At 39.8% G+C, this 13,616-nt stretch overlaps 1 protein-coding gene across 2 annotated transcripts in view; it reads right to left on the reverse strand.

Annotated features, from left to right (window-relative positions):
- rapgef5a (Rap guanine nucleotide exchange factor (GEF) 5a) overlaps positions 1–13,616 on the reverse strand; it is a 63,501-nt gene that overhangs the window by 8,911 nt on the left and 40,974 nt on the right. For both annotated transcript variants that reach the window (XM_079591085.1, XM_079591086.1), the window contains exons 12-13: positions 10,597–10,675; positions 2,378–2,522 (exon numbers count right to left, since the gene is read on the reverse strand). In XM_079591085.1, coding sequence (XP_079447211.1) covers positions 2,378–2,522; positions 10,597–10,675 — 224 coding nt within the window. The remainder of the gene's footprint in view (positions 1–2,377; positions 2,523–10,596; positions 10,676–13,616) is intronic.

Genomic DNA, 13,616 nt, shown 5'->3' on the forward strand with positions numbered 1-13,616 from the left:
AATCAATAACAGAATATCATATATTCTTTCTTAAAAACTCTTGAATAAGATTTAATTTGAAAGATTTAACTATATGGCCAATACCAGAAAATTCCATATCATTAAATAAAAATTACTCAGCAGTTACCAGCGATATTTTAGTACTATTTACTATTATAGAATTTATAAATGTTTTGAATTAGCTTTTGTTTTTATACTTTCATTTTTCATTTTGGTGTCCTATTATCATTTAAATTAGTTTTAGTTTTTTTTAAAGTTTTTTTTAAAGTTCTTTCATTTTAATCTTTTAAATCTAATATTTATATTTTGTTTTATTTCAGCTGTATTTCAATTAAGGATTTGTTTTTATAATACTGCCAGTTACAGGTTTGATTATATATATATATATAAATATTTCTTTTCTTTTTTTTTTCTTTATTTGATAGGGACAAAGCATGTTGATGTACATTTGTACAAAATACAAAATGTAAACAAGCTGGATTATAGCAGTATTGCTAATTTACGTCCGTAGTCCCTAGGCAGGTAATATAATATAAATATGTATATATAAAAGCATAATTCTGTAGGAAAACACGTCTGGGTGGCGACCGAATTTGTGTATTTGAGAGTCTTTGTGTTTTTGCACAGGCACTTGACCTTGCATCCATGCTGGGCAGTAAAGGAAAGATTTATTACCCAGCATGCACTGGGAATGTATGTTATAATGGTGTACACTCCCTCAATGCATGCTGGATATTGTGAGTACACAAATACAGTGAGGAAACAATGTACTTTTACTGTTTTAATGCTGTAAAACAACAGCACCTCATTCATGCATACACACACACACACACACACACACACACACACACACACACACACACACACACACAGTCTCGGGAGTATCATGTGCATCTGTTCTTAGCGTTTGATGGAATGTGAATGTTTTTGAGCGTGGTGTGTGTAATTGAGCAATGTGTGTAACATGCGTCCACTGTGAGTGTGTCTGACCCATCACCAACAGCCCCCCCCCCCCCCTCCCCCAATTCTGCCTGTTACCAGGCAACTATCACCTGGGAAACGCTCCATGTAATGATCTACACGGCGACCGTGAAACATCCTCGTCACTGCAATGACACTACAGTTGCCATGGAAACACTGCGTGAGCGTGTGTGTGAGTGGGTGGAGACAAAAGCAGGTAAGAACAAGATGTACATTTGTGCTGCGTGTGTGTGTGTGTGTGTGTGTGTGTGTCTCTCTAATCTCCTGAAGATGACAGACTGAAATCTTTGAAACATCGACACACACACAAAAACATCTACGTACAAATAATAAATACATAAACACAAAATAAACAACTACACAAACACCCAGAGAACACATGGCTAGTGCTTTTAATGACGCTTGAAAGTGTTTTCTGAAGTGTTTTCCTCTGCATGTGGCCTTGAGCAACGAGCAGAAGGGAGAAAAGATGTTTTCCGGAGTGAAAATGTGAAAAGCCATTAAACACACTCAAGTCCTGACATGAGGCCGAGACGATCCCTGAGGAGAAGCCGCGAGTGTGTGAGGCGCCGGCGCTAAACTAGCACTCGTACACTCAACTAGCGAGTTTAACACAATCACAGATCATCACAACACATGCAACTCAATGCTTCTCATAGAACTGCACGGCAAATAACTTCCTGACAGCCTTGAATATTAAAATATTAAATAAAATTCTATTACATTTTGAGTAAATATGTAAAATACAGGTAGAAATTTTACTGACAGTATTAAATAAAAATATAAAAAAATACTAAGATATTATATGAACATAAAAATATAAATACAAAATCGTATTAATTTTGAGTAAATATTGTGTAAAAACTAAAAAAATTCATATTAAAATATATAAATCTAATTTTATTGACAGTTTATGAAATATTTTTACAAGTAGAAATTCTACTGACAGTTTTGAAAAATATTAATGTATAAATACAATAATTTTGAGTAAATATTGTGTAAAACATTGTGCAGAAAAATTTTAATAATAATATTATAAATATAAGAAATATTGTACACATGTAAAAATATTAAATGTGTTTTTTAGTAAATATTGTTTAAAAACGGGAAGCAATTTCACTGGCATTCTTGAACAAAAATATTTTAAAATATTAAAATAAATATATTTTTAAATTGAGTAAATACTGTGTAAATTACTAGTATAAATATTTTAAAATATTATGTAAATGTAAAAATTTAATATAATTTTTTTTTTTGAGTAAATACTTTGTAATATAACTTAATTTTTCACCTTTTATCTTTTGTAAAATTACATTCGTCATCGGACACGCTGCTTTCGTATCTGCTTTTGAAAACACATCAGATGACCAATATTGAAAGCAACACACACGATCACCTTCATGAAGAGTTTGACGTTGTCCTCCTCCCGCAGGAAGTCCTTGTAGAGCGTGCTCCACTGGGAGACCAGGTGCAGGACCTTCCTCTTCCTGAAGAGGGCCTCCTTCCCTTCCTCCTTCCCCCGGGAGCGCTTCGTACAGTAGGTGAGATCCGGTTAAAGACCCATAACTGACTCTGTGCAATGCAAACGCCATCGACTGAAGCTGCACACAAGTGTATGTGCGACTATAGCAAGGCCATACTGATTAACTATATAACACACACACATAGGGTTGCCCCAAAATAAGGGACACCCATTCACCCCCGCCCCAATTGCCCCAGATGGGCAAAAATCTTACACTAAACCATGTCAAATTATCTATATCCATGAACGTTAGAAATGTGGGTCTTTTATAAAGTGAATTTTACTTCTTTTTTTTTACTGTTTTTGTATAAAAAAATATTTATTTATTTATTTATATAGCCTAAATTAAAAAATATAAAATAAATCCTCCTAAAACTATAAATCCTAAAAAAAAAACTATTATGTTGTTTCAAAATGACATTTTGTTGAAACAACACAAGTGTGACTTTTTCCCCCCACACTAACGTAAAAAACAGACATTATTCAAATTGATTAAAATTTTTTGTAGATCTAGAAAGTGTTGTCAACCGTGCAAAGTCTCACGCCATTTAGACAAAGATCATTTTTATTTTTATTTCGGCAAACGTCATTTGGGGTCAAAGACCCGAACAGCGCACGAGGGGTTAAAAAACGTGCAGGTTTACAGCGCATGTTCACGAGACTCAGTCGCTATAGAAACAAAGACGCTAAAATGCAATCACGCAATGAGCTTCTCTACTACGAAATTGATTTCTTTATATTTGCTATTAGTATCATCCATACTGCAAAATCCTTATGTTATGTTCTGGGTAAAAGAGCGACCTCTTGTGGTGATTCCTAACCTAGCATGTGTTTACATTTTATTAGTAGTCTCGCGTCAGTTCAATGTCACGGTGAATTTAAGCGGTCTCATATTTTTCTCTCTTGATTTAATTTGGCCAGAAAACACGTTTGCCTGTAAGTACGAAGTCATATAGTTATCTCATCATCTAGCACTAGGAATGATAGTAATGAGATCCTTTGTTAATGAAGTTGAGTTCGTTCTAAATGTGTATTTTGATCGCATATGCTAAACGTTAGCCTCGTAATGTAAATTCCCTTAAAAGTTAGCATTAAGCTAGCGCATTTATTTTTATATTGTTTAACAGATTAAATTTCAATATTATTCAGAAACAACTTCTGTATTTGAATGGAATACTGAAATGTATTATTCTTTGTAGTTTTACAGTGCTTCCTGAGTAAAGTTTGGAAAGGATAAACAAGCTTCATTCTTTGTCTTGGGGAAACTGTTAACTTTCTGCCGAGCTGATGTAACCGGCTAGGCCACGCCATACACACACAGAAGCGGGGGCAGAACAGTAAAAAGGCAACTCTTCTAACGGTCAGCACTTGTCGATCTGTAAGTAGAAAATCACCTAAAACAACCATCATGGCACACAGAATAGAAGAAGAGGATTTGGATGGATTAGAAACCAGATCACAAATATCTAACTGCTCAAGAACCAGCAGACAATCTGTGGCTAATTCTATGGCATTGAAAGCACGGGCTAAAGCAGAAGCTGCACGTGCTGAGCTTGCATTTGCTAGAAAAGAGGCAGAGCTAATAAAACAACAAGCCATTCTAAACGCCAGTTTGCATGAACTGAAATTAGCAAGAGCGGCGGCTGCTGCTAACGCCGAAGCTGAAAGCCTTGAAGCAGCTGCTGAGGAGGAATATGAACTGTTAAATCCACTTCAGCAAATTAAAAAAAACTCAATGCCTCTAACTCCAGTCGAAATTCATTGTGGAAATGCTGCAATGGAGATTCCTATTATACATCCAGATCACCAGTTTTATCAGAGTGCAAAAGCAGCCAATACAGTAAATTTAGTTACAGTTTCACAACCAGATGCAAGACCACAAACAACCTCACCAGTGTGCCAGCTTTTCATGGACAGCAGTGAAGCGAACAGATGTGACAAACAGGTCAACACGTCTCCAAGTGAAATCAGTGAACACAAGTTTCTTGAACAAACTCAACACCACTCGTACAAAGGAGAGCCAATCTGGACCCCAAATCAGATATCCAGCACTGCACAGAGAAAATCATACAGCTATGGTGAGCTCTCCCACAATGTGAAACAAACCATTGACGATTTCAAGCCTCCCCAATCTTACTACACACAGTCACAACCCCCCATATACAACACAAGCCCACCAAGTGCAGTGGCTGCAACAGACCTAGGGAAGTACCTGATGCGACGAGAGCTGGTGAGCTCAGGCCTACTGAAGTTCGATGACAAGCCGGAGAACTACTGGGCCTGGAAGGCGTCTTTTATCAGCTCTACTGATGACCTGAAACTCTCCGCTAGAGAGGAACTTGATTTGCTGTGCAAATGGCTCGGGCCCTCGTCATCTGAGCAAGCTAAAAGGATCAGAGCGGTACACATTCACAATGCACCCACAGGCCTCAGGATGTTATGGCAAAGACTGGAGGATGTTTATGGCTCACCTGAGGTGATTGAAAATGCTCTTCTGAGAAAAGTTGAGGAATTTCCTAAGATCTCAGGCAAAGAAAACCACAAGTTAAGAGAACTGGGAGACATTCTCATGGAACTTGAAGCAGCCAGAGCAGATGGATACTTACCTGGTCTCTCATATCTCAACACCTCCCGTGGAGTAAGCCCAATAGTCCAGAAACTCCCTTTCAACCTACAAGAGAGGTGGATTACTGTAGGATCACACTACAAAGACCAACACAGGGTGCCATATCCTCCCTTTGGAATCTTCGTCAACTTTGTTTGTGAACAGGCAAGAACACGCAACGACCCTAGCTTTGCCAGCATTACAGGAGCATGGTGTGCAACAAGGACAGAAAAGAGTGTTTATCAGCCAGCCAGTCATCACTTGAGAACATCAGTTGCTGTGAGGAGGACTGAAATCTCAACAAGTGGCAGCGACAGCGATAATACAACAGTAGTCAGGAAACAAGAGGATCCCGACAAACAGTGCCCACTACATAACAAGCCTCATCCATTGAGAAAATGTCGTGGCTTCAGAAACAAAACTTTTGAGGAAAGGAAAGCGTATCTGAAAGAAAAACGCATCTGTTTCAAGTGCTGTGCTTCATCCACTCATGTCGCTAAGGACTGTAACAGGCCTCTGCTGTGCCAGGAGTGCAATAGTGACAAACACCTGTCAGCGCTACATCCAGGGCCCGCCCCATGGAAAACTGATGTACATGTGAGTACCATAGATCACAGCGGGGAGCGGCAGCCGCTGGAGGCCATTCCGTCTGTGACGTCCAAATGCACAGAAATCTGTGGGAGTGTGAACACGTCAAAATCCTGTTCCAAAATCTGTCTCGCCTTAGTGTATCCTGCTGGCCAAAGAGACAAAGCCATGAAGACCTACATTGTTCTTGACGAGCAGAGCAACAAGTCCCTTGGAAGAACAGAATTCTTTGAACATTTTGGAATTCAAGGCACAGGGTCGAGGTACACTCTGAAGACATGCTCAGGAGTGGTGGATACAGCAGGGCGACGCGCCAACAACTTCATAGTGGAGTCAGTAGACGGTAACATCCACATTCCCTTGCCTACTCTGATTGAGTGTGACATGCTGCCAGACGACAGGTCCGAAATACCTTCACCAGAGGTAGCTAGACATCATCCTCACCTCAAACACTTGGCAGACAAAATCCCAGCCCTGGATCCCAACGCGTCCATCCTCCTCCTACTTGGGCGAGATATAATACGGCTGCACAAAGTGCGTGAACAATGTAATGGGCCACACAATGCACCATTTGCTCAGCGACTCGACCTTGGATGGGTGATAATCGGAGATGTGTGTCTGGGAAGAGCACATAAAACCACTACTGCCAGCGTCTTCAGAACCAGTGTGCTGATAAGCGGACGCCACTCCATCCTTAACCCATGCGTCAGTAACTTAATGGTCCGAGAGAAGATTGACAGCACTGTACCAGCCCACACCTTTCCATGTGTGTCTCAAGCAGCCAATGAAGCAGATAGCCTGGGCAGAGACGTGTTTCAAAGAACACAGCGCGACGATCAGCTTGGCCTGTCCATCGAAGATGAGTTGTTCCTTGACCTCATGGATAAGGAAGTCTACATAGACGAAGCAAACTGCTGGGTAGCACCGCTGCCATTTAAGCCAAACAGGCCATGTCTGCCCAACAACAGACAACATGCTGTCAATCGCCTCGCCTCCCTCCGTCGCATGCTGGAGAAGAAACATGGCATGAAAGAACACTTCTTTAACTTCATGCAAGCAATGTTTGATGCTGATCAAGCGGAGCTTGCCCCAGCACTGAGGCCACAACAAGAATGCTGGTACCTACCAATATTCGGTGTTTATCACCCACAGAAAAAAGACCAAATACGTGTAGTGTTTGATTCCAGTGCGAAACACGAAGGCACCTCCCTTAATGATGTTCTTCTCAGTGGGCCTGACATGAACAACACCCTACTGGGGGTCCTCATGCGTTTCCGCAGAGAGCCTGTAGCGGTAACTGCAGATATCCAGCAGATGTTCTACTGCTTCATTGTCCAGGAAGACCATCGTGATTTTCTAAGATTTTTGTGGTTCAAAGACAACGACCCAAACAAACACATCACTGAGTATCGCATGAAAGTGCACGTTTTTGGCAACTCTCCTTCCCCTGCAGTAGCCATCTACGGCCTGAGAAGAGCAGCCTTGCATGGAGCAAAGGAACAGGACAGTGAAGCTACACAGTTCGTCATGAGAAATTTCTATGTTGATGATGGACTTTCCTCATTCCCCACCGACGAAAAGGCCATCGCTGTACTGAAAAACACAAAAGAGATATTAGCAGAGTCAAGCATCAAGCTACACAAAATAGCCTCTAACAGTCGTACTGTGATGGATGCCTTTCCCCCTGAGGAGCGGGCCAAAGACTTGGTGGATCTAGAGCTAACTGTTGACCCCTTGCCACTGCAGCGGAGTTTGGGACTCACCTGGAACTTGCAGTCAGACACGTTCACGTTCCGTGTATCTAGAGAGAAGAAGCCATTTACTAGAAGGGGAATCCTGTCTACAGTCAATGGACTTTACGACCCCCTGGGGCTTGTAGCACCTGTCACAATCAAAGGAAAGGTCTTAGTCAGGGAGCTGTCTGCCGATTCAGCTGAATGGGACGCTCCTCTGCCAGCGCCGAAAGAGGAACAGTGGAGAATGTGGACGGACTCACTCTGCGAGCTTGAGCAGCTTCAAATTGACCGACCATATGTGCCAGTTTCCTTGTGCTCCACAAAACACAGAGAACTCTGCATCTTCTCCGACGCCTCCACTATGGCCATATCAGCAGTGGCTTATCTCAAAGCAACAGATAAAAATGGACACACTCACATTGGTTTCCTCATGGGCAAGGCAAAGCTGGCTCCTCATCCCCCGCACACTGTTCCACGGCTTGAGCTTTGTGCTGCTGTCTTGGCTGTTGAATTGGCAGACTTAATTAAAGAAGAGCTCGATGTAGACATCCACAAAGTCACATTTTACACAGACAGTCGGATTGTATTGGGATACATCAACAACACAAGTAGAAGATTCTATGTATATGTCGCCAACAGAGTCACACGCATCAGAAAGTCTTCAAGCCCGGAACAATGGCACTTTGTCAGCACAGAACACAACCCTGCAGACCATGGGACTCGCTCAGTGCCAGCAGCCATGTTGAAAGACACCAACTGGTTCAAAGGTCCAGCCTTCTTAGCCAAAGACACCTCACCGCCAGAGAAGTTTGAGCTCATTGACCCTGAAGCAGACGCAGATGTACGCTCACAGATCCAAACTTTCATAACCAAGACCGTCAAAGGAGAGCTGGGATCAAAACGATTTGAACGCTTCTCCAGCTGGAAGTCACTTATTCGAGCCGTTACCAAGCTCATACACAAGGTCAGGTCTTGTGCAAAGGGCTCAATCAGCAATATGGATGAGCTGACACAAGCAAGACTAATAGTTATCAGAAACGCTCAACACGATACATTTGCTGAAGAGATGAAATGCCTTTCCAGAGGTGAAGTCGTTCCAAAGTCGAGCCCTCTGAGGAAACTGAATCCAATTGTGGATAAGGATGGCCTGCTGAGAGTTGGAGGACGCATTCCCTTGGCTGAAATACCCTGGGAAGAGAAACATCCAATCATTGTCCCCAGAAAACACCACGTAGCTACCTTATTGGTGAGGCATTACCATGCAAAGGTCGCTCATCAGGGAAGACATCTGACAGAGGGTGCTGTTCGCTCTGCTGGATTGTGGCTGATTGGAGGCAAGAGACTGGTGTCAAGCATCATACATAGATGTGTGACCTGTAATAAGCTGAGAGGAAGATTGGAAGAACAACAAATGTCAAGCCTACCTTCTGAACGACTCGACCCAGGTCCTCCGTTCACTAATGTAGGTGTCGATGTGTTCGGCCCATGGACCGTAAGCTCAAGACGAACTCGCGGCGGCATTGCAGAGAACAAACGCTGGGCAGTCATCTTTACTTGCATGGTAACAAGAGCTGTGCATATCGAAGTGCTCGAGTCTCTGTCCTCCTCAAGCTTTGTTAATTCATTAAGGAGATTCACAGCTGTCCGTGGTCCTGTCCGCCTGTTTCGTTCTGACCAGGGAACGAACTTCATTGGGGCATGCAAGGAACTTCAGATCAAATCTGATGATCAGGAACTAAATGCTTACCTTCACAATCAAAGCTGCACCTGGACCTTTAATCCTCCCCACTCCTCCCATATGGGTGGAGTGTGGGAGCGTATGATCGGTATTGCCCGTAGAATACTGGACGCACTGTTGTTACAGACAAACACTGCCCACCTGTCTCATGAAGTTTTGGTCACACTCATGGCTGAAGTCATGGCCATTATGAATGCTAGACCCCTTGTTCCTGTGTCATCCGATCCAGACATGCCCACAGTGTTCACACCTGCCATGCTTCTAACACAGAAAGTCGACCCAGTACTGCCACCAGCGGGAGAGTATGACCTTAAAGACCTATACAGCAAACAGTGGAAGCAAGTACAGGCGTTGGCCGACTCATTCTGGAAACGCTGGCGTCAAGAATACCTGGTGTTACTTCAACCAAGGAGAAAGTGGCACATGGACAAGCCAAACCTGAGCGAAGGAGATGTTGTGCTGCTCAAAGATGCTCAGGTCAAGCGGAATGAATGGCCTGTTGGAGTGGTGGTGAACGCCATTCCCAGCAAAGACTCTAAAGTTCGCAAAGTGAACGTGAGGGTGGGCAGACAGGGTACTCAGCGGGTGTATTCTAGACCAGTCTCAGAAGTTGTTCTACTTGTAAAAAGGGAATAGTGTTATAATACATTATAACAAGCGGGGAGTGTTATGTTCTGGGTAAAAGAGCGACCTCTTGTGGTGATTCCTAACCTAGCATGTGTTTACATTTTATTAGTAGTCTCGCGTCAGTTCAATGTCACGGTGAATTTAAGCGGTCTCATATTTTTCTCTCTTGATTTAATTTGGCCAGAAAACACGTTTGCCTGTAAGTACGAAGTCATATAGTTATCTCATCATCTAGCACTAGGAATGATAGTAATGAGATCCTTTGTTAATGAAGTTGAGTTCGTTCTAAATGTGTATTTTGATCGCATATGCTAAACGTTAGCCTCGTAATGTAAATTCCCTTAAAAGTTAGCATTAAGCTAGCGCATTTATTTTTATATTGTTTAACAGATTAAATTTCAATATTATTCAGAAACAACTTCTGTATTTGAATGGAATACTGAAATGTATTATTCTTTGTAGTTTTACAGTGCTTCCTGAGTAAAGTTTGGAAAGGATAAACAAGCTTCATTCTTTGTCTTGGGGAAACTGTTAACTTTCTGCCGAGCTGATGTAACCGGCTAGGCCACGCCATACACACACAGAAGCGGGGGCAGAACACCTTATGTTTTTATTCAACTATATGTGGGCCTAATGTAAAATACGGGACAAATCGCATCCCTTATTGATTTGATACGGGACGCATCATCTTACTTGTAAACACGGGATTATTCCGTATTTTAAGGGACGGGTGGCAACCCTACACACACACAATCTGGCATTTGAAGAGCACTGTTTGCGCAGTGATGGTGAAGGATATTGTCCCAGCAGGGCTTGGCAGAGCTCACTGGTGGACATGAAGACCAGATACGTCAACAAGAAGTCGTCCAGGAGCATTTCTGAAAGACAAACACACAGTATGATGGACCGCAGATATTAGCACAATTAATCAGACCTTCAGCGGATCTACATCTCTCTCTCTCTCTCTCTCTCTCTCTCTCCTGGAAGGCATGTTTAATGAGAACTTTAATGAGATTCATGAGCGTGGGGCTAATTAGTGCTGTTTGATGAGGCAAGCGTCACTACTACTGCTGCTCATACTTCGGGTTAGTGATTTAAACAAACCCCTGACGCTCACTCTAAAAAATGCTGGGTTGTTTCAACCCAAATTTGGGTCAACTATGGACAAACTCAGCCATTGGGTTAAATTAGTAAATTACATTTTTAACCACATGTTTGGGTTTGTCCATATTTGACCCAAAATTGGGTTGAAACAACCCAGCATTTTTTAGTGTACGTACTGAACTTTAGGGTTTCTTGCTGAGGAAATGTGTCATGTCACTTCACAAAAACATTTTTTTTTTCATATATATATATATATATATATATATATATATATATATATATATATATATATATATATATATAAAAACATTTTTTGAGTAGATATTGTGTAAAATACAGATAGAGATTAAAATAAATTCAACCTACTTGCAAAGAAAATGTAAAAAATATTATACAAAATATACTTAATTATTTTATTGTTTTTAAAACACTGCACTCTAAAAAATGCTGGGTTGTTTCAACCCAATTTTTTGGTCAAATATGGACAAATCCAAACGTTGGGTTAAAAATGTAATTTAAAAATGTAACCCAACAGCTGGGTTTGTCCATATTTGACCCAAAATTGGGTTGAAACAACCCAGCATTTTTTAGAGTGTGGTAGAAATTGTATTGACAGTACCAAAATTACAATATTACATAAATATAACAATATAAATAACAAAAACTTTTTTAATTTTGAGTTAAGATTGTGTAAATATTTTCTCACAGTCCTAAATAATAGTTGTTGGTTTTTTTTACCATTTAATATATACATAGATATAGACAGCCTTAAATAAGAAATAAAATCTATATATTGTAGAAAATGAAAAAATGTAAATGTAAAAAAAAAAAAAAAGAATTTAAGTAAATATTTTGTGATACTGGTAGAAATGTTACTGGCAGTGATGAAAACTATTTTAAAATATTCAAAGCACAAAGACGTTCTGCACTGCAATTTCTCTAAAACCCACAAACCCCTTCTTCATCTCCCTTCATCCTTTCTGTTTGTCTTCTCTGCGTCTGCTGATAAATATTCATTTCCATTTTTATCATCGACTGCCTGTGCTAACAGAACGCCGGCCCACAATGCATCGCTCCGTTTCCAGCGACTGCTGAGAGACAGAACCAAACAGGAGTCAGGAGAAGCGAGATGTGTGGGTTATACCGTGACTTTCAGAGAGGTCACATTGATCACATGTCCAACTCAACTCTTCTAGCACAGTTATTAGCCAATTGCGTATATGGAATTCAGTTCATACTAAAACTAATGTCTTTGTAATATGTAAATCTAGTGAAAAGTGATAACTGATAGAATTTAGATGATTTATGATGATGATCCTAACAAAACAAAAAAAATATTTGTGGAATGAATATTCATTTCGCAAATGAAACATTTTCTGTTAGGATCATCAAAAATCATCTACATTCTGTCAATTATCACTTTTGTGTGTGTGTGTGTGTGTGTGTGTGTGTGTGTGTGTGTGTGTGTGTGTGTGTGTGTGTGTGTGTGTGTGTGTGTGTGTGTGTGTGTGTGTGTGTGTGTGTGTGTGTGTGTGTGTGTGTGTGTGTGATGAATACAAAAAAATAAACAAAGTATTTTTAAATTTTAAAAAATAAAATTTTATTAACATTTTTACTAATTCTAAAAAATGTAAATATTATATAAATATAAAAATGTAAATAACTTTTCTTTATAAATACTGTTTTATTTTGAGTAGATATTGTATAAAATACTGATAGATATTAAAATAAATTCAACCCACTTGCACATTTTTTTTCAAAATATTATACAAAATATACTTATAATTCTTTTATTGTTTTTAAAAAACTGGTAGAAATTGTATTGACAGTACCAACATTTTTTTTTACAATATTACATAAATATTACAATATAATTTACAATATTTTTTTAAATTTTGGAGTAAATATTGTGTAAATATTTTCTCAGTCCTAAATAATAGTTTTTTTTACTATTTAATTTTGCATAAATAAAAAAGTATAAAAAACTATTTTAAGAAAATATTGTGTAAAATACTCAAGTGAAGATATGAATTATGACTGATAGGGATGCACTTAACTTAAAATTTTGGCCGATACGATAACCGATAATTATTTATTATTGAAAGCCAATAACCGATATATTGGCAGATAAATCTGAATCCAAGTTTTTATATAATTTTTGAGAGCCTGATTACAAAAACACAAGTCTCACCACTAAAAGCCACGTCCCAAGCACACAATTATAATTATTATAATTTGATGTAACCTATATTAACATGTTGCACTGAAATGTATTTTCCTTGTCGAAGTGATTCCAATCATATTTCAGGCAATTCAAAACCATCATGATGAACAGTACAGTGCGCATTTGAAAGAAATAATCCATTATTTATCGGCTTTAATATATCGGCAAAATGTTCTTATCGGCTCGATACCGATAAAATAAAAAATTAACATTTCAACATAAAAGGCTAAAAGTTTTTTAAATGTTCAGTGTGTGTGTGTGAGTGCAAGCTGTTGAAGCTCCGCCCCCTCTGCCGGGAGCAGCAGCTCATTTGCATTTAAAGGGACAGACACAAAAGCTAAAACTTCACACACACACTCTGGGGACATCAGAGACTTATTTTACATCTTGTGAAAAGGGCATTATACCCCCCCCTTTAATACCCGCATATGGAGAAGGTTTAAGGTTTAATTGTTGCAGTCGGACTGACCCGTAAAAGCTCTCCTTTACAT

This window comes from Phoxinus phoxinus (genome assembly GCF_949152265.1).
Source record: "Phoxinus phoxinus genome assembly, chromosome: 19".
Taxonomy (NCBI): domain Eukaryota; kingdom Metazoa; phylum Chordata; class Actinopteri; order Cypriniformes; family Leuciscidae; genus Phoxinus; species Phoxinus phoxinus.